General features: G+C 34.1%; 2 protein-coding genes and 1 non-coding gene across 4 annotated transcripts; 1 reads left to right on the top strand and 2 right to left on the bottom strand.

The window, feature by feature from the left end:
* Window positions 1-2,905, bottom strand: LOC143584404 (transcription termination factor MTEF18, mitochondrial-like). 2 transcript variants are annotated; one of them, XM_077066474.1, is made up of 3 exons: window positions 1,143-2,905; window positions 139-238; window positions 1-55 (listed from the first exon to the last, which is right to left on the bottom strand). In XM_077066474.1, the coding sequence occupies exon 1, from the start codon at window positions 2,902-2,904 to the stop codon at window positions 1,201-1,203; it is 1,704 nt and encodes a 567-aa protein (XP_076922589.1). In that variant the 5' UTR covers window position 2,905; the 3' UTR covers window positions 1-55; window positions 139-238; window positions 1,143-1,200. The 2 variants fall into 2 exon arrangements, with proteins under 2 accessions (XP_076922589.1, XP_076922588.1); XM_077066473.1 differs by having other exon boundaries at window positions 41-238.
* Window positions 2,906-4,366: 1,461 nt separating this feature from the next.
* On the bottom strand, window positions 4,367-11,105 carry LOC143584399 (coiled-coil domain-containing protein SCD2-like). The gene is made up of 17 exons (XM_077066469.1): window positions 10,699-11,105; window positions 9,881-10,056; window positions 9,648-9,717; window positions 9,425-9,466; window positions 9,266-9,328; window positions 9,074-9,123; window positions 8,963-8,990; window positions 7,959-8,033; window positions 7,737-7,847; window positions 6,976-7,036; window positions 6,773-6,889; window positions 6,077-6,195; window positions 5,905-5,974; window positions 5,357-5,398; window positions 5,149-5,189; window positions 4,851-4,977; window positions 4,367-4,728 (listed from the first exon to the last, which is right to left on the bottom strand). Exons 1-17 carry the CDS (start codon window positions 11,053-11,055, stop codon window positions 4,589-4,591), a joined length of 1,689 nt encoding a protein of 562 aa, XP_076922584.1. The 5' UTR covers window positions 11,056-11,105; the 3' UTR covers window positions 4,367-4,588.
* A 185-nt stretch (window positions 11,106-11,290) lies between these two features.
* Window positions 11,291-11,362, top strand: TRNAD-GUC (transfer RNA aspartic acid (anticodon GUC)). Its single transcript has one exon. It is a non-coding gene; the product is annotated as a tRNA-Asp (tRNA).
* The last annotated feature ends 10,666 nt before the right edge of the window (window positions 11,363-22,028 follow it).

The raw sequence follows: 22,028 nt of genomic DNA, 5'->3' as shown, positions 1-22,028 counted from the left end.
GCTTCATATCTTTGACCATAATACGAACAAACCTCAATATGCCAATCTTCATGCCCTACAATCATTTCACAACATTGCGAAAACCAAATTTAGTGATATTATCAAAATTACAAAACAGAAATAAAAATGTGTACTTACATAGTGAGTGTAGCATACAGGTTGACTTTTCTTCCTCAATCCAAATTCATGAAAGCTCTTGGTCAAACATACATGAGAGTCAAGATATGCAGAACATATCCTGATAAAAAAAATTGATATGTTATACATCAAAAGTTTTATATATATCCTTTCAAATTTCATACTACCATATTTACGATTCCAAAACAGTACAAACATGTTACTTATTCATTCCAAATTAGATAAAACAAACCTGTTATTTATAACAGTTTCACAAAGTGTGCTGATTTTATCTTAATTACTATCAAATGGGTAAGTCATATAAATCTAGTGTTTTAAAATGGTAACTATGATACCAACAGGACTTTAGCCTAGCAGCATCAACTCATGAGCTACTCAAGATAGACTCGTTAAAAGCTCGAATCGAGCCGAGTTTAAACAAGCTTAAGGCTGAGCTCGAGCTCGAACCTTAAATAAGCTACAAGCTTAAATAAGTTACTGAGTTTAAACAAGCTTAAGGCTGAGCGCTGCCGAGTTTAAATAAGCTTTTTTGATAAGCGAGCCCGAGCCCAAGCTTCACTTATTGAGCTCGAGTTGCCGGCGAGCCTAAACAAACCTATTATTTATATAAAACTTTTTCAATATATTAAATATATATTTAAATAAAAGTAATTATTACATATGTAACTATGATAAAATACAGTTAAAAATACATAAAAATAATATATATTATGTTATATACAAATACTATAATTAAAAATTTCAAATATAATTTAAGGTGTATATAAACTATTATATAAATAATTAATGAGTAGAGATTGAATTTGAAAAAACTATTCAAGATCTGAGCTTGAGCATTGGAAAAAGAGTTCGAAAGCTTGGCTCATTTACACCCCCTATTCACCAATCAAAACCCTGTGGTTTCATAAGGGTGTTTTAGTATTTACAGTTGAAAGACAAGGTAAATATGATACTGTGATATTTTGAACTTTCAGAAAAATAAATATGAAAAAAGTAGTGCATACCTTGATTTAAAAGCATGTATCCGCCACTGTGACAAGCTTTTTCTGCTTAAAAAACTTTTTAAGTCACCACAACATTAAGTTTCTTAAAACTATCATGATCTTGGCTCAAAAACATTTCAAGATACTTTTTTGGAGCAGCAGGATGAATTCTATTAACTCGAGCAATAAAGGTTCTTTCACTAGTTGCAATAATACTCGCAAGTGAATATTCTTTTTCACACAAACCGGTTTCCATAAGCCACGTATGAAATCTATATCTCGGCTTTATTCTTTTCTCCAAATCAAAGCACAAATAAGCCGGAAAAACATCAAGACAATCCAACGAGAAACCGGTCTCATTGCAAAGAAACTTTAGTTTCTTTTCAAGAAGTTTCGTCTGTTGGTTCAATATTTTCGGTGACAAACTTATTATTTTACAAAGCTTTGAAAACTCAATCCCATTATGTATTAAGCAATAGAAACGACTACTTAACTCATTACTCGTCCCGTGCAAGTGTTTCAATACTTTTATAGTCAACCCGTTTTCTCCAAACCCAATACTATGCAAGAACTGCAACTTACTTAACATGTACGCACACACTCTAGATGATTGAATTCCCACTAAGCTTTCAGCAAAGTCTTTATCATCATCTTGATCATTATCAATAAACGGGTAACTTTTTAATAAATGATGACCCTCGTGCTTTAGGTTATCAAAGAACCATTGATTAAGATTTAACGCTCTCATCACATGTGGAAGATTAACTAACTGGTTTTTACCAAAAACATAAGGGTAGTTCTTGGTTATCAAATTCAAGCGTTGTGCATCCATCCCAAAGTGTGTTAAAAGCCCCGTGACACAAAATACCCGATTAATAAAGTCAAGGTCAAAGTCAATAAGTTTGGGTCCCGAAAGAAGTAATGATAGAACCTCGTCTTTGCTAACATCAAAACTACAAAAATAATCTACTTTTTCGGATAAAACGACTTCTGAATATCCCACTATAAGACTCTTACTTCTACCAATCATGTCACATACATCGTTCTTCTCGCAACCCAAATCGTAAAACAATTTAATCTTTCTACAAAGATCAATCCACGCATCCACTTCAGCATCCACATCATCAACCAAATTAAAATCTACAACAATCCGTTTCAAATCATTAACCATCACTTCAACTTCACTACCCCCGTTCAACACACGAGGAAAAACCAAACAAATCCCAACTAAAGACGACCTAGTGAACCCCAACTTCAAATACTTATTCCAAATCTCCTTCAATTCACTTATATCCTTATCAAATATAGCTTTCTCTTCCCTATACAAAACCCCCAACTTATTCCACGGAATTCCAAACCCGTAAAGCGTGCACGCGACATTAAACGTGCATCGATCCTCCGATAAGAAGAATTTACGCGTAGGCAAAACTAAATCTAGTTCACTAACATTAATCCCTATGCTTTCGTAAAATAGTTCGAACTCGTTAACCGGATGGTAGCGGAAGAACTTTTGTAAGGAATTGGGGAAAGTTTTCGAGGAGTATTTGAGTTTGGATATAAATGTGGATAGAGAGATTGTAGAGTATTTGCTTATGTTTTCGGCGAATGTGTAAGGTACGGTTTTGACGGTGTGTAGGTAGTCGGTAAGGGCTTCTTGAGCTTGTTGTACGGCTTTTGCTCGGTATTTGTGAGGTATTTTTGACAGAGGTTTAGCTGCGGCGGAGGAATGGTGGCGGACGGTGGCGTGACGATGGGACAACGGGAGTGTACGGCGGAGGAGCATGGTGATTGCTGATTTAACGGTAAAACTAGGGCACGGATTATGTTACGCGTTTTGTAATATAATTATCCTAATATTCATTTGAATAAGGAATACATTTTGATCGTAAATTGAAAATAAACAGGCGATGAGGTATAGTATAATGTTACCTGTTAGTGGTTTGGTGGAGAAGCTGCAGAGGCGACGGTGGCGGAGTGGTGGTAGAAGCGGCGGCGATGGAGTTTGATGAGGGAACGCACAGACTGTAAATTGTGAAATTTGAGGGGGGTATTTTTGGGAAATTCAAACAAGTAAACTTTACAATGGAGTATGACATGTCTGTAGGGGTGCATGGTTTGGTTTGAGTCGGTATTGAGCTAAAATTAACCAAAATTGAAATTTCGGTTTCTGAATATTTGAAAATTGTTTGGTTACGGTTTTTCTGGTTTAGGTTTTTGGTTCAAACTCAGTTAATTTGGGTTTTTTAGGTTTTACCATTTAAACTTAAAAACACTTCAGTTTTTTTGCCAAAATAGTTAATTTGGGTCTAAATCATTTTGTTATTTAACAACTACTTGATTATTATACTATTGGGCTAAAATATTTGAGTTATATACTTATATATTTATGAAGCCCTTATAAATTACTTAAGATTAGACAAAATAAACCAAAAAAATCGATAATTCGGTTTCAGTTTGTTTTTTTACATACAAAACCACAACCGAACTGTTACAAAAACATAAAACAAGTTGTCGTTTATGTTCGGTTTGGGTTTTTAGGTTTCGAATCATTTTTTATGTTTTATGCACACAACGGCGAGCTACGATTTAGCAGTTTTATAAACTCGATAAGCAACATAAGAGCATTCTCAGCAGGTCCTCTGTATCTTTTGTGAGTGGGTTCTCTATATTATATAGAGTAGTTGTAAGTGATTGTGAGTGGTGAATATAAAGAAACTTTTATTGGTGAGTAAATTTGGAAAAATACTGTTCACTTTCTATGATTTTTCAATGTTTTTTGAAAGTGTTTATGAGTGAAAGAAAGAGAAAATGCAATGACAAAAGTATACAAAAATATTATTTTATTAAGAAAGAGATAAAATGTAATGTGTTTTAGTGTAATTATAGATATGGAGATAGAGAGGGTGATGAGAATGCTCTAACCACATCATTAAGAAATTAATGGGACCATCTAAACTTTGGTTCATACTTGAGAAAGCCATACTTAATAAATTGGTTATTAGTAATTTAGTATCATCATCCTTATATCTGGTTGTAAAACCTTATATCATATTTGATTGCTACATAACGGGTATATGATTACTCATTAGCCTTTGGATTCGGTTCATGGATTACCCTGCCGTGATTTTCATCATCCGAAGCCCATCTCAAACACATCCAAACAGCTACTGAAAATAACAAATACTCGAGTATTATTATGACCATATGTATAATATTGGCTCATCTTAATAAGAAAAAACCTAATATATCAAACAAACAATATCATATTCATACACAAAACTGCATCTGTGTTTATATCCACTTTCATGTATCATAAACTTGTACTGTACACCACATTCAAGCTCTATTACCATCCACCCAATCATAGAAACAATTAACAATCTCTTAATTCATATATTAACACTCAAAACAGCAAAATTTTAGTGTTTTCTAATCAAACTAAAAACAGATTAATATGAAACAGAGAATCACAAGGATGCATCTTCTTCCAAAGAATCTTTAGAATATTCAACCGGTAGTGAAGACGATTGGTTGATTTCCTTTCGAGATGCTTCCCAGAGCTGCTGTTCTATCCCTAACTTCCTCAATTCCGTTAGCCCCCGTTCGACTGCCAAAAAAAATCGCAAAAGTTATATATTAAACACGGGTTTGAGTGACGTATCTAACTGTCTTTTGATGCTTAATTATTTTACGAAAACTAAAGGATTCAGATAAAACATATTTATATACCATCGACAGCATCATGAGACGTGGGAGAAGTTGCACTATGGCTTATCCAAAAGTGAAGTCGGTCTTCGGCAATATCCTCTTCTACACCATGAACTTTCGCTCTTCTCCAAAAATATGTTAGCCAAGCCTGCACAACATTACAATTATTAACTATGTGATGAGACATGACATAATTGGGAATCGGATAATTGGTTAAAATAAGTCGGGCCGGTAATTAATGGCACCAATTTGTTTATTATCATGCTTTGTTTGTGTGTGTGCATGTATTGTGGAATGGGATTATAAAGTGGAAGCAAACCTCTTTAAAAGAAACATCTTCAGCCTCCTCAAGACTCAACTCTGCAACAGAAAGTTATTTAAACTTTACTCAATTGTTTATACAGTTTCAGGCAAAATAGTAGCTTTATGCAGTTGAAAACTGAACAAGTGTGTTAAAAACACACTGAAATTATATAAAATGCAAATTCATATTTAAAATGTGAAACTACATCAAACGAAATCATTACCAAATCCCTCCACGAACTTTGTGTCACCCGGGGATTTTGAATCTGCAAGAAAATGCAAGATTGGAATTATTTTGATATGATTATAAATTTATGATCAAATAGTTGATGAATACAAATCAATGGGGTGTTTCATGTTTGGATGTGAGTCATGAAACTTATTATCTAGTTATTGCAATTCAAGTTAAATAGCTGATGAATACAGTTAAACACCCACTATATTATATATGGGTGCAAAAAAAACAGAAAAAACCGAACCTAATTGTGAATTCAGTTTTCGGTTAAACGTATCTTGCTTATTTGGATAATCAAACCGAATTCAATGTAAAAAACAAATAATAGCGGGTTTAATCAGATAACGGAACCGAATGAACCAAATAAATCGGTTAATTCCGTTTCTGTTAGACACATTTCTACTTTCGATTGGTTCGTTTTTTGTTAGGGACAACAAAATTCAAAACCGAATAAACCGATTGACACCCCTGTCCTATATAAAAACCATTGGCATTAATATAAATTGCAATAATCAAATTGGGGTGAAAAGCATATACCAGGAACAGACTGGCGTACTAGATTTGGACGACGATGTTGGGCCAATGCCAACACAACAGCATCTTCTACCTTTAAACGTAGATATACAAAACACAAAACACATTTGAGAATTTAATAATAAGCATATAGTAATCCAACATACATCAATTCCAAAATTATGTTTTTATATACCTTCAAGGATGCCATTTCCCTTAAACCCATATCAACTGAAAGCATACTCTCAATATTTCCTTCCCCAGTTAAATCATTAATATCTCGCACAACCTTTCTCCTGTCAGAATCATCATCACCTGCTCCCATACAATAATATTAGAAGTGACCATGTGCATGAAATCGAAAAAACCATACACAAAAAAAAACACAGTTTGTATCATGTTTTCATAAAACAGTCAGTTTTTTGTTTGGGTTAGGTTTTTCCAATTACGAATCGGTTTTTTTTTGGCTTCATGCTCACCCCTAGACTAAAAAGATGACAAAATGCCCATGAATTTACTCGAAAGAAACAACTCTAGATGGATTTTCAAACGTATAATCGGTATTTTGTGATTTTACAACTTTAGAGGTGACAAAAACTTTAAAATCTGTAGGCATTTTGTCACTTTACAATTTTCCAACAAAATTTTTGATAACTGAAATTCATAATATTGAGTGGCCTTAGTGAAAAGTGAAAACATTTGAAGAGTTGAATGGCCTATGCATAAGTCATCCCTGATTATTTCTAACATAAGTGAAAACATTTGAAGAAAAGCTTTTATGGGTCAGCCCTACCCATATTAAAACAAGTGTTGACCGTATTTTGACCCTCCCACCTTTCCACCTCTAGCCCAGATATGCGAACAACATTAATCAATAAGTTAGTGAACTTACCAACATGCCAAGATTCATCCCTCGCCTTTTGACCAGCTGAGATGACAACTTCAAATGGCAATGGTGCAAATGATGACCAATGTTCATGCTTTGACCCCGCTATGTCAGCACAAATACCTTAAAAACCAAAGAAATACAAGGTATTATAACAAAACATGCAATTCAGTTTCCAATAATGTCATGACAGGTGGCAAAAAGCTTACCATGTTGTACAGCTAAACCCCAGTAACGAGAAAGCCAACACCTCTTTAGAACGACCTCCTCCTGAAAAAAATACAAAAACATGAAAAAAAAACATAAAGCAATTAATAAATAGAGAAAAGCCTCGAGAGCATGGCAATAAGATGGTTTTAGTCACCCAAAACACCACATCATCGTGGCTTTCGAATTGCACCTGGTTTTGGAGTGTAGACTAGTTCTTGAACAAGAACTAGAAAAACCGGATTGTGGTAGGAAATACGAGAGAGAGAGAGAGAGATGAGTGGTTATAAATATAAAGGTGGTGATGATTTGGCAATGTTTTTGAGTTTTCTTATTGGGTGGTTTTGGGTGGTTTTGGAAAATGAGTGTTTTCTAATGTGGCAACTGACTAGGCACGTTTTTTTGCCTTTTTTGGGTTTCCTAATTGTGATGGTCTCTTGACTTTCTCTATATACTAGACTAGGCAATATCTCAAATAGTTTAAATAGGTCATATATGATCGTTAAAAGAAGAAAATGCTTCGAGGATGTAAAACTTAAAGCTCATCCGAAGTCAATTTTTATACGTATGCAACCTCCCAAATCGTTTTGATAAAAGATTTCAGTTATTATTCCAATAATAGTTTGTATTAATAATTAATACATTAAACCTTTATAAGCAAAAAACAAAAAGTGTTAGCGTGTCAACCCTGTTCACCAGTCCCCACCCTGATCCCGCCATCTTGCCACCTGTAGTAAAAATACCAAGGAAAAGTCAAGCCTACCATCTCTTCATGAGTCAAAACCAGTCGTTGTGTCATCGTGCGCAGAGCTTTTGCTTCAAATTCAGCTTCCTTGAGTTGCTCCATGGCACTTGCTGTCTCATCTTTGACTTTCTGAGTCAAACAAAAAATAAGAGAGAAAATAATCAGCATCCAATAAAATGTTTAGATAGCAATAAAATAAATAACGGCATTTTAGTGTTTCAGTGACTATCATGTATTTACCTCAAGTTCTGCACGAAGGTTAGAAACTTCAACATCTCGTCCATCTTTTGTTTGTTGTGCAGCTTTTAAAGCAGCCTGAACAGAACATATTTTTAATGAGAATGACAAAATGCCCTTTGGTCACTCATGTATCAACTTGGTTCTGTAACGTTAATATAGGCTGAAAAACTGTAAAACGACAAAATGCTCTTACGTTTAAAGCTTCTGTTACAACTAGAGTTGTAGAAATGACAAAAATACCCCTCGATTTGCTCAAAAGAATCAACTCTGGATAGATTGTCAGATCATATTTTAGTATATTCAGGGGTATTTTCCATATAAAACTCTAGAAGTGACAAAAGGTTTAAATGAAGACATTTTGACATTTCTACAATTTTCCTACAAGTTTTTCTCTCAAAGCAGAATATACAAAACCAATTGATACTTCAGTAGGCCTCTAAACGAACCATACGTTCAGTGAACAGTCCGTAAACCGCTCGCTTGAATTTGTGTTTATTTAATAAGCAAACAAACACAAACGTATGTATCGTCCGTACATTAAAACTCATTCGTTTATGCTCATCTATGTTTGTGAGTCTATGTTTGTTTAAGTTCGTTAGTTTACGTCCCGTTAATATTTTCATTTAAGTTTATTTGGCCCATTACAACCTAGTACAGTATTAAACTTTTAATAACTTTTGAGGCCCCACACATTGTTAGTAGCTTGTAACTAGTTTTAGCTCAGTTATGTTCATTCATCTAATTTCATTTTCTAAGCGAATGAACACAAAAACCCCATTCGCTTAATTGCTCATGTTTGGTCGTTTGTTCAGCTAGAGTTAAACGAACGAACACGGACACACTCCATTCGTGTTCGTTCGGTTCGTTTACAAGCCTAGATACTTGGAAGGCCTCTAAAGTTGGTTTAACATTTGGACGACTATAATTAAAAACTTTTGAATACTTGTGTCATCTACACACCAACCCTAATTTGTATATACCTGCCAAATTTGTATTTAACTTACCTCTCTTTGACGTATTGCTGCTTCTTTCCTGCCAAGTGCCAAAACATATATTATATCATTTTTAAGTTTTATGCGTAAAAATGACACAAATCTCAAATCCAGATTTATTACCTGCTCAACAACTTAGCCTCCAAAGATACTCCTTCTCCTAAAGAAGCCACCTATTAGATAAAGTTTTGTAAATGAATATAAATATGTGGTATCATCAATGATCAAACTTATAATAAGACTACTTAACTTTAAGGTCATCAAATCCTACAACATAAAAACTCAAAAGAGTGGAATATTTGTGAATAACTGCACCTGTTTCTCCAGCTCCCTCGCCCTAGCCTCTGCTTCTTCACGTTTTTCTTCTACACGACGAAGCTGAAATGAAAAAATATAAATAATTTCTAAATACTGTTACCCAAACATAACATTCATATATAAGGAGGAACTAAAAGAATGGAGTGATGGACTCGCCTTATCTATAATAATATCATTCTCGTCTTGTAGCATATCAAGCTGCAATTAACCAATTTATATCAACTAAAGTTGCAAAAGTTGTATGAGCATGATCTTATCATGTACTTAGTACATCATAATCAATAAGCCCATTATGTTTAACAATATTATATGTTCATTAACATATTCTTTTTTATGATGTGCACAAGTAAGTTTTTAAACTTTAATGGCATATTCGTACTTCATCACGAAGTGCAGATGCTTCATGCTGATCTCCCATATCTTTACCTCGTCCGATGTCCGATGTGAACCTAAAATGTATAATCAACAAACAAATAATCCCTTTATTTACATATATGTTGTCAATTGAGACACGTTATTATCTAATTAATAACTTATAAAATGAATCTTATAAAATGCTCATTGATAAAGCATCTAAAGATTTAAAAAATTAAAATTAAAAGCATTAATTACCTTTTTTCTCTAAGTTGGTTGCCAGCTGGCGATTCTACTGGGGATGGGACGGATTCATGTCGTCTCAAAGATGGTCTATTAGGTGGTACAACTTGTCCTGTACGAACCGATACCGCTGGTCTTCGTGCTGATGTGGACCGATTAGAAGCAGTATGCTCCAGAACGTTCCGACCTAACTACATAGAAGCATAAGAAAGTAATTACAACATCAACACACACAAAGAAAATAAATAAGCATATAATACAAACACAATCTTAACCATTCACTGTTTAATTAACCAACCCAATGAACATGATTGATCTTTGCACTACTATATCAAACAAGTTTTTAATTCTAACTCAACAAAGTTCCTAATAAACTTATAACATTACCGAATTCTGCACCTAATTTCATTTCTACAGTTTATCAAGCAACAATTTCGAACTAATTATGCTCTGGTTTAGATTCTAACCGTAACTTCATGCACTAAGAGCTACCTAATTTAATCTAAACTCTTGACAAAAAAAATAATAGTAGTAGTAGTAGTAGTAATAATAGTAATAATAATAATAATAAGCATACAATTCTAACAAAATCTTAACCATTCTGTGTTTAATAGTTCAATGGACTTATGAGTTATGACATTGTCGGATTCTGCACCTAATTTCATTTCTACAGTTTATCAAGCAACAATTTCTAATTAATTAACCTCCAGTTCATATTCTAACCCTAATTTCATTTAAATTCGTAACAAAGTAAAATATCTAACCAAAAAACACACTGGAACAAATGCAAATCATATAATTTAAGCTCTAGTCAACGAACAGCGTTGACTTACCGCAGGTGAAGGCGATCTATTAGGTCTAGCAAACGAAACACCAGCCAAAACACCACTACTTCCATTACTATTATTATTATTATTATTATTACTGTTGCTTCTAAACGAACTCGGAGAAGCAAAACGGAACCCTAGGTCCTCATCTCCATCGCTATCTTCATCGTCAGTAGTCTGCGAAGCCATGACTTGAGCCAAACGCTTGGCGGCTTCTTTGGCGGCAACGTTCTGTGTGCGCTTAATCGTAGAGTATCCAGAAGGTTGACCTAACCTTGACTGCGGATGCGCCGGTGATGATGAACCGTTGGTGGTAGTCCACTGACGTGTGTACACCGGACTCTCTGTTCGTTTCCGATCCATTTGAATAATAATAATAATAATAATAATACGCAATTACAGAAACGAGTGTATGTGAAATTGACGGATGGATTGGTAGATATTTTGATGTGATAATTAGGAGGATGTTGAGATCACCGGAGATATCGGAGGAGTTGGAATTGGTTTTCTTTTTCTGTGGGGATGTGATGACGGAGTTAACACGCATCGGCGGAATGTTAATTTCATGATTATTGCTTAAGTAGGATAAGCAAAAGATGTCGTTGTAGTATAGTGGTAAGTATTCCCGCCTGTCACGCGGGTGACCCGGGTTCGATCCCCGGCAACGGCGTAATTGTTTTGGATGTTCTGGTTAGCATTAGTTGTTTTGATGTGTGACTAATGAAGCGATTTACAATGTAATGCAGATGTTCATGTTCGTTGTTATTTTGTGCAAAATATGAAAATACTCTATGCTCAATTTGGAACAAGAGTATCTATAGAATATAGGTAGTACCAAAGTTTTAACGTTATCACTTATATTATATAGTTCCAGTTAGTAAATTGAGAGCGTAGTCACGTACTAATATGTTGTCTTTTTAAATTGAGTAAGGAAATAAAATACATTTTAATTTCAAATCATGTATTCATATATACATTGTAAGAATAACTTCCACGTATCGTTATAAGGTAAGACGAAATCTCACTTTCGCTATTAAGTTCTAAAACTAAGTCATGTGGTCTTAATTATCACACATTAGTCAATGGCTCCCACTACTATATCAGTTCCTTACGTGTCAGCTTAACATATCATATCACCCATATAATTTACAAGAACATCATCTCATATGACCATAATGATATATATGTTGATGGTGTGTGATTGGTATATTAGGGCACTAGGCGCGTTCACAGATAATGCCTCGTGCGTAGGGTAAATGAGTGGCTACACCACCGACCATGCAGGTACCGCACGAAAGTAGTTGTTGTGGGTGTTTATACTCGTTGAAATTATAAGAGAGAGAGTGCTTGTGTGTGTGCGAGGAAGACGACGCAGGGAGCGCGTTCATAGGTGGAGTGACGTTGGTGAGTGAGTTATGAAAGATTCAAATGGGATGGCTGCGTTGTCGAACAAAGGTTGGATGTTTGTGGGGTTTCGACAGTAACGCAAAATGCTATATGTATAGCTTGCCTCTTTTATAGGAGAATTGTGGAGTAATGGAGTAAATTATACATCATGAACTAAGAATAAACCTTTAAGTTTATAAACTACAAAACAACTTATGTAAATTTTTCAAACTCTATGCACCATTCTTATCATAATCAAACTCTGATAAGAATAAAGGTGCAAGAACCACTAAGAGATAGTATATACTTCTTTAAATGCAATATATAAGATGGTTATCTAACTGAAAATCGCTTACTCTAATCTTTTTCCCTACTCACTTTCTATATTTTCAGAATAAAGTTGTAATACATAACCGGTTTTAGGAATAAAGTTGTGTGAACCACATAACAGTTATAACAGTTTACATATATTGTTTTGAATGTGATACATAATAAGGTTATTTAATTACAAACGGCTTACCTTACTCGCTTTCTATATTTTCGTTACTACCTAGAATTGAATTATAAAGTTCTTGTTAGTATATGCTTGAAATTGGTTTTTTGTTAAAGTTTATTCATTACATTGAATGAAAAAAATAAAGAAATGATCGATGGGTTATCCTGGCCCATAACATCCTGACCCAGAACATGCTAAAACTGATGAAATGCTCAGAGCATACACGTTGTACAACAGATCCAATTATTGCTACCCAAACAACTGAACAAGTAATTTCCAATATAGTAAGTTGGCCCATTACCTGTTGTACTTTGTTTTTTTAATTTACGTTCAACTGCTAATTTTAACCCAACTAAAGGGTATATTATTTACAATAATAATCATATATAATGTGTAGTGTCTACAATTATAATCTAACATTTTAATGAGGTGTTTGGGATTTTTTATTTGCCTCTTTATAACTTTTTCAAAAAGTTATGAGTCACCAACTTATAGTTTTTCTAATTTATACCCTTACACAACAAGTAATCGTAAACACCTTTTAAGTTTTTAAAAAAGTTATAATTTATAAGTTGGCTAAAATATGCAATCTATGTAATTTAAAAAGGGAGATGTTTTGGATTCAAGTTTCAAAATTGTGACAAATAAACGGGGTTTCAGGTTAGACAAGAGGTTTTTTACATATGATAGTTTTATCTTAAGAGTGGAATGAAGATGATCGGGTAGATCAGTGACCCATCAGTGATCCAAATGGTCGTTAAAGAAAAACAATATAACATTTTAAGACGTTTTAATTTCATATTTATAAAATCCAGTCATGTATTATACGATTTTATCTACTTAACTTTTTTTTTACTTTTATCAAAATAAAAATTGAATTAAAAAATATGACACGGAGTCGTTTCTTATATACATATCAATTAAATATCTTTTATTAATCAAAATGCTCTTTCTTTTTTTTACTTTGAATGACTTGTTCAATCGTCTACATCACTTTGAATAACTTGTTCACCAATCATCTACTTGATTGGTTACCGATGATAGATGCATAATTACTAATCTTTTTATTATATCATTTTTCTAAATCATCATGAAATCGGTGTCACCTCAATGCCGGATACACATACTCGTACGCATACATATAAAAAAAAACTATAATAAGATTATTCACATATTATTATTACTACTACTACTACTACTACTTAGATCTATTATGACGGGTGCAGGTACTGTACGCTAATGCTTAACGTACGGTAGGTACGCGAGACGCTCAAAGGCAAAAAACAAAGACAAAAACCTAAAACGCTAAGAAAACGCTCACAAAACCTTAAACGCTCATTAAACGCTCAAAAACCGTCTTTGTGAAAAATTGATCGATTAACCATCCAAAACTGTTTTTTTCGGTGAAGCAATGATTGATTGGATATGTATTGACGATTCCGAGATGTTTGAATGTGATTTCATGGATCGATTCGTGAAAAACGAAATTCGCGTACGTATTTGTACGATAAGCATTAGTGTATTGGATCTTTTCTCCTATTATGACAACAATCATTTATTATGCAACATTGCAACTATAGAAGTTGCCAGGTTTGCTTGAAGTGCAACCAAAATTCACATAATCCGATTAGTATAAATTTGTACATGCATCAATTGGCTTCAGTGAGTCAACACGTATTTGTTTCATGTTAACTGCATTTTCACATAAGTTTGCCACTCTTAAAGGATCATGTTTCTTCTATTTAACAAAATCCACCGTTTACTTATTTATTTTAAAGTTTTTAAACCGTATTTTAATATGCATTAATTACTTTTAACGATATCTTGTGATATAAATATATAATACTCAATAATATACCTGATTCATAGTTACCCATTTAATAAAGCAAATTAACTAACGAATGCATTGACTTTCAAACATTGGCGACTGGCGAGTTAAAAAAACATTCACAGCCACGACAAGCAAATGCAAAACTCGATACATTGAGGATTAGTATTCGAGAGTTTAAAATTTTGATGTGTGTATGACTGTATGAGACATGTATGATATTGTGTAATACCTAGTTAAATTACCCGAAACATTCATAATTAGGTTATGCATACACCATTGTATAACCATTAGTCAACATCATTATTGATTTGATGTTATAGATCGTTTTCTTGCATTTTGTGAGGATGTAGGAAATTTAAAGCAACTTGATTAGATTGACGTCAAAAAGTCAGCTGAAGCTATTTAAAAGTCTTAGGCTTTTGTTAGATATGTCATATAGTTTTGTTTTATTGAATTTCAAATCTCTAAGTAGCAAAGGAATTAAGTCGACGAGACAAGAAGAATCATGGGAGCTGCTTCAATGCCTCTCTATGACTCTATACCTAAATAATGTAAACTTGTTCTAAAACAAGTAAATAAATGCAAAGGGTGTTTAAATCCCAGTTTAATGTAAATTATTACTTTATTCAAAACTATTTCCGATATATAACTACCCTTTGATAAAATAACAAAATTAATATCTCATGCGGGACTACTTATATAACTTCAGAAAATTAGAAACTGCATGTCAAAGTTTACCACATCATGTAATTTATTCTAGAATTTTAAAATAAGAAATGGTCCCATTTATTATAAGTGGTAAGAGGGTGGTTAGTGCAAGATATGTACATGCACAAAAAAGCTGCCCCTTGATATGGAAAAGGAATTTATAAGTGAAAAGCAACCTTTTTAAGACATCACTTTTGGCAAAAAGCAAATGATTATGGAATATTATCCTCGTAAATTGTTGTTTATGACAGCCTCATCTGCCCCTTTTTTGCATGCGACACATTACACATTTTTCCCACACGAGGCCTATTTTTTTAAATTATCATTATATTCTCTAAATTATTAATTAATTAAATAATTATGATATGTTGATTCTAGTTACATTTTAAGAAAAATATATTACAAATCAAGCTTTTAAGCGAGATTTGTGATTCTTATACAATAATATTTGTGGTCCTAAAAAAACAAACAATGGAAGTCCAGAAAAAATAATTATAAATGATTTTATCACAATTTGATTATATAATGATAGTAGGTGGCCCGTGATTCGTGACAGTTTAGTAAGAGTTAAATCTAATTCAACTTGTCTTGTACACTGATTATATTTGATATGATTATTATTTAAACAGTAATATTTAAGTGGTTACATTAAATAATGTAGTAAATTAAATATGTATTATATTAAATAATGTATACTAATATTTAGTTGTCACAAATAATAATTTCACCCTTTAAACAAATTATAAAACTTAAAAGTATATGCATCAAATGTTGTAGTATATGAATAAAAACTTTTAACTCTTGAAATAAAAGAAATTTTTAACATATAATATAGTTAGATATAGATGTTTGAAAAGGTCAAGGATTAACCGTTGAAATTAGAAATGATGATAGCAAAACTGTGTAAAGTATAAACTAATTTTGATTACCTGTTTGAAGGCTATTTAATTATAATAAATAAATTACGTTTTAAATTATTTTTTTTTATTTTAGTTTATTGGGTCAAGCAGACGACAAGAATCCCCGCCCTTATTCAACCATTTAACAATCAGTAACCAAGTAAAACCATTTGGTACGTCAGTTTTTGTGCATGCTAAATTAATTTATTGTAAATTGTACATACCTTTGGTATGTGTTTTTTATAAAATTAATAAGATATACACAGTACACTACATTTTATTTTTTATAATACAAAAACATGACATTCATTTGTTGGTGTATTTGGAAGGCAAAGAACAAGTTTATATTCGATACTGAACCGGCTTGTATTTTCAAAACAGTCGGAGATATTAAATCCTTAGGTTACCTATGAATTGAAAATAGATCATTTGGGAATAAATTGTTAGTAGAAAGATTGGTGTAATATCTTTTTGTAATTATTGTTTTGTGTTGCTCGGTTCCTAGCACCAAAAAAGAATCTTTCACAAATTTGTTTTTGTCTAAAATGACATTAGAGTTTGTTAATTTGTTGAGCTTGTTTGCTCCTCAAACGATGACGGATTTACAAATTTTATTGGTATAAAGTGGACCGGGTAAAAAACAACAAAGAATCTTGTCTTCTTAGTTTTTAAGTAAAAATTACTTTATTGTAGACTTATTTGACAAGTAGCTTGAAGCCGTGAAAACAATGACATCTTGAGATACCCTTTAACTTTCTTGACGAAGTGCAAAATTAGTATAATTTTTTTTCTTCTTTGTTTTATGTATTTGGTTTGGATACCTCTATGTCCAACAACTTTTTTTTTTGGGATACCCTGAATATTTCTTCTAAACCCGCCTTTGTCGTTAGCTTAAAGTTAAACAAATATCTACTTTCGTTACCTCGATTCTATGTATCTAAACTAAATTATCACTGAATTTGCTAAAACGTATAGTATACAAGAAAGGATAGTAATAAGCATCCAAAATAAATAATTAAAACAAAATATATACATGAATTAAGTCACCTCAAGGACAAACGATTAGGTTTGGTTATTTAATCAAAACAAAATACTTTTAAGCGTTACCGTCAACTATTCAAACCAAAGCAATTGCCAGTAGAGGTGCACAAACCGGTTTTTTTAAAAAAACCGGTTCGGTTATTAACCGGACCGGTTTTTTTTGGCCCGGAAAAAAACCGGTTCGGTTAATAACCGGACCGGTTAATAACCGGTTTTTTTCTGTCAAAACCCTAACCGGTCTAACCGGTTAGGACCGGTTTAGAAACCGGTTAGAACCGGTTAATAAACCGGTTTTTTTATTAACCGATTTTTTAATAACCGGTTTTTAGGTTAACCGGTTTTGTTTTGTTTTTTTTTTTTTTTAAATTTCGCGGTTTCAAATACGAATATTTGTTTTTTATATTTTGTACTTAATGAAGACCATTATTTTTTCACAGTATAAACAAACCGGTAACTACAAGGCAAAACGGACTGACTGAAGCCATTCTTTGCTTTCGTTGTTAGGGTTCTTTGGTTGGAAGATGAGTATGAGTGTGTGTTGGTGAATGTGTTTTCAACAAACCAAAGATTAAAAACACATAACTTTCATTTATAGTTTTTACATTAAAAATACAAACATTAAATCGTTATCGCATATTCGTAACTCAAAAATACAAACATTAAATCATTAACACTGAAGAAATCTCTGCCAAGAACTGTTGTTCATGATTTAACTCAAAAATACAAACATTAAATCGTGAACTAGCAGATGCTCCTGTTGTTCCCAATCGCAGTTTGTTCATGATTTGCCTCCATGTTTGCTGTTTCTTTAACTAAATTAGAAAAATCCAAATCAACAAGTAAATAAGAGCACATATTAGGAAAAAGAATGCTTAGACACGATTACATGAACAACTTGCTGTTTCTTACTCATGATTTGCCTCCATGTTTGCTGTTTCTTTAACTAATTTTCTTCGCTACCCGATCCCGAGCTATTTCTTAGGTAATCGTCGTACGCGGCTTCTTCATCAGTCATTGGTTGAGTGTGTCCTTCATTGACCTCGTCTTCATACAAGCCCGCTTCATACTCCATTTCCCCCTCGAGTGAGCGTTGATGTTGTGCCCTATCTAAAGAGTCCAAGTAATCCTTGTAGCAAATCGACATCTCTATAGCTGGTGCAGTGAGTCGAGTCCTCCTAATCGATATAACCCTGCCAGAAACAGAAAAAGCAGACTCCGAAGCTACCGTGGAAGCTTGGACCGTTAGTAAATCTTTGGCCATGGCGGCGAGGATCGGAAACTCATCCTCCTTACCTCTCCACCAAGCCAGCAAATCAAGACTTCTAAATTCATCCGGAGTCATGTGTTTCACAAAGTTGGTACCACCATACCTTCCAAGTTCACTGCTTGGGGTGTTTACCTTTTAACGTTTACCGGCGTCTTCCCAAATCATGTAGTACATCCCCATTTCAAGGTCGGTTTGGGATTGGGATTGGGCAACAGCTCTTAACGAGTCATGAATTTGGGAAGACGACCCGTATTTTGTAAGGTAGACATCATACATGTTTGACAAGGTGGTGTTGAAAGCATTCTTTAAAGTTTGGCTATAATAGGGGTTTTGATCGTCGTTTAACCCTAGCTCATCACAAATTTTTTCTATTAAAGCTTCAACACCACCAACATTGATGCAAGGGTTTAACGCAGCAGCACATGTCAAAACAGCGGGTAGTTCTTGAAAATATTTTCTAAATTTTTCTTTCATTTTTACACCCATATCAAAATAAGGTGCACCCTACAATGAAGTTCACTCAACTTTGTGCACATGACAGCAATTTTTGGTAAAGCAATGGGGCTTGTTGGATAGTAAACCCCGGATAAACTAGTTGTGCAAGATTTAAAAATTTGAAGGACCTCCGTAACGATCTCAATCAATAACCAGTTTCTAGGATCGTACAGTGCACATTTACCCCTACTTGACAAAATTTGATGAAACGCAATTAATGATTCTTTTTGTTGGATGGCTTTCTCAAACATATTACAAGTCGAGTTCCATCTTGTTGGACAATCCCAATTTGGCCCCAACCATTGACAATTAGCTTCTACACAAAATTTTTTGTATCTTGAAAATGTTTTATTGTTGCTAAAAACATCTCGTAACATTCTTTTAAAATTGTTTCTTTGCGTTTCGATCACGTTTAACCCATCTTGCACGGCCAAGTTGATAATATGTGCAATGCATCGGCTATGAAAAAACGCTCCATCACAAATAGGTTTATACTTTAATTTTAAATGGCCAACCGCGGCTGTATTGTTGGACGCGTTATCAAACGAAATTGATAAGATTTTATGTTCAATCTTGTATTGTCGAATGACTTTATCCAAGATTTGAAAAATATTTCTACCCGTGTGCGGGTAATCAAACAATTGAAACGCAACGGTTCGTTTCATCATTTGCCACGACTCGGGGTCAACCCAATGAGTCGTCACACAAATGTATGAGTCGGGCGAACCATGAGGTACCGACCACACATCCGTTGTTAAGTTTACACCAGTTTGTAAGTTTGAAAAGTATGAAATTAGTTCGGATTTAGCGTTTTTCCATGCTTTAAGACAATCTCTTCTAAGGGTCGAACGACTTACGTGTTGGTAGCGTGGTTGAACATAGTTTTGCATCATCTCCGTGAATTGAGGGTTGTCGAAGTGGTTGAAAGGAAGTGTTTGTTGAATCACAAAGTTTGAAAACTGTTGACGTACCGCTTCAACGTCGTACGTAAACACCGCTCCTTGATTCGTCATCTCCGGCTGCGAACTACTTCCCGATTCGTCCTTCAAGGCCTTGCAAAAGGGCCTTTGTACATGCGCTTTTAAAGTGGAGTTTGCATCTTTGCCATAAAACTTCAAACAATGTTTGCATCGAGCTTTTTGGCTACCGTTAGACATTTCGCATAGGTCGAAATGTTGCCAAACATCATGGTTTCGTTTCGTGGGGATGACCCGAACGACCGTTTCTCCCGTGTTCGAGGCACCTATGTTGACGGATGAAGCAGCACTTTGGGAGGCCATGATAATCGACTACGAAATAAGAGTGGTATACTCGAGTATGAAATAAACGACTACGAAATAAGAGCGTATGGAGTGGTAATGTGGTATAATTGAGCGTGAGATAACAAAAAAATCGCGTATGAAATAAACGTTTAGAGCGTTTGGAGTTGTATAATCGAGTGTGATCTAACCAATACCCAACCTAAACTATATATAGATGTTTGTGGGGGTAAAATGGTAAAAAAAAAAAAAAAACGGTAAAAAAAAAAAAACGGGCATATAGCCGTTATACAACGTTCAAAAACCGGTTTTTAACCGGTTAACCGGTTATGGAGAAACCGGTTAACCGGTTTTTCCACAACGGTCAAAAACCGGTTTTTTTATTAACCGGTTAACCGGTTTTTCCATAACCGGTTAATTAAAAAAACCGGTTTTTCCATTAACCGGTTCGTTAACCGGTTTTGGATCTAGAACTTGTAACCGAAAGACGAACCGGCGGTTTGTAAACCGGTCAAACCGGTTTTTAAAAAACCGGTTTTCGTAAAAACCGGTTTCCGGTTTAAACCGGTAAACCGGTTCCCCAACCGGTTTTTTTGACCATCTCTAATTGCCAGTGGCGTCTTGTGACTTTTGAAGGTTAAAAAACTATACTGTGAGAATGATGAGTTATTGAGAGCACTTCTATATATAATACCTTACGTGAATATCATATTTCATGGATGGGAGAAATTATATGTTAAATAAAGTATGCATTCTTAATACACACGTGACATGGCACAATTACGATCATTGTATCATGTTGAATGGCCTCTCGTAGAATGTCTTCACATGATCTTTAAAAGCAAAAGTTGTGTGTGAGTAAGGGAAATACATACAACATTACAACTATGTTTGGATGTTTCATATTACATCATTTTTTTTATATTGTTAAAACATGGTTTTGTCTACATTTGGACTAATCTAAATCATATGACCGTTTCTTGAACAACATAGACATTGTTATTAACGTTAGTTTTTAATTAAACATTTATATAAAATAATGAGTATATATAATGGATCACAGTAATTAGGATAACATTTATGTTTTCTTATCTGAACGGGGCCTGACATGTAAATCTATCATGTCTTGGCTATTTTCAAGGTCGACTCCTCGATCACTGTGAGACCATGCCTCTTGATGTGCAGGAATCAGATTAAATCCGTAAACACTCGCCCCATATTGGATTCGAACCCAGGATTAAAACCATGATTCGTCCTTTCACCCATATGTCCGTTGAACTGGCCCAGCGGAATCGAAATTGCGTCTCCACCAGGGACGGTAGGCCTCTTACAACTGAACCAGATTCTCAGAACAAGATAACATTTATGTATTTTTTTTACAACGATTTCCTTGTGTGTTAGGCCACTGCACTCCTCAGTTTTGGAGAGCCTAGTTGCCACACTTTGGTCATACCATATTGTCTTAACTGGACCCACGTTGCTTTAAGAGTTTGGCATGGGCGTTCCTCCAGAAACCATACCGCCGGCTACCACTTGACAGCCGTTGTGTTACCACAAGAGCAGAACTCTCTAGCGTAACACGCTGTGGGATGAAAGCCCATGTGAGTTCGGGATTAAAATTGACAACATCGTAAAGCTTTTAGTTCAAATCTTTCATTGACACAATCCATCAAAAATAACATAAGCGAGAATCAAACTTAAGTTTTCACTAAAAAACCAAGTTTCCATCATCTCTCACTGGGCCACAAGTTGGCAATTACTTGATAACATTTATATACTTAAAAGCAATTATTCATTTAAAATATTATTTATTAAAAACAAATAAATAGGTTATAATCTCAACATAATGAGGAGATCCGGTATGTTAACTTTGGGATATATTATTCATACACCCTTTATAGGGTGTATGTATAGATAATATGTATTAAGAGGGTGTGTGAATATTCAAAAATGG

The sequence above is a fragment of the Bidens hawaiensis genome, unplaced genomic scaffold, assembly GCF_021521415.1.
Source record: "Bidens hawaiensis isolate Kalapana, Puna unplaced genomic scaffold, B.hawaiensis_p1.1 tig00033114_1, whole genome shotgun sequence".
In the NCBI taxonomy this organism is placed as follows: Eukaryota; Viridiplantae; Streptophyta; class Magnoliopsida; order Asterales; family Asteraceae; genus Bidens; species Bidens hawaiensis.
Note: the sequence above shows the minus strand (reverse complement) of the source record. Positions and strands in the feature narration are given on the sequence as shown.

Excerpts from the sequence above, each read along its gene's own strand:
- LOC143584404 (XM_077066474.1), bottom strand. The coding sequence starts at position 2,904 with ATGCTCCTCCGCCGTACACTCCCGTTGTCCCATCGTCACGCCACCGTC.
- LOC143584399 (XM_077066469.1), bottom strand. The coding sequence starts at position 11,055 with ATGGATCGGAAACGAACAGAGAGTCCGGTGTACACACGTCAGTGGACT. Across the intron at positions 7,037-7,736 it reads TTTTGACTCATGAAGAGATG|GAGGAGGTCGTTCTAAAGAG; the intron begins GTAGGCTTGACT and ends TATTTTTTTCAG. Across the intron at positions 6,890-6,975 it reads GGGTTTAGCTGTACAACATG|GTATTTGTGCTGACATAGCG; the intron begins GTAAGCTTTTTG and ends TTGGTTTTTAAG.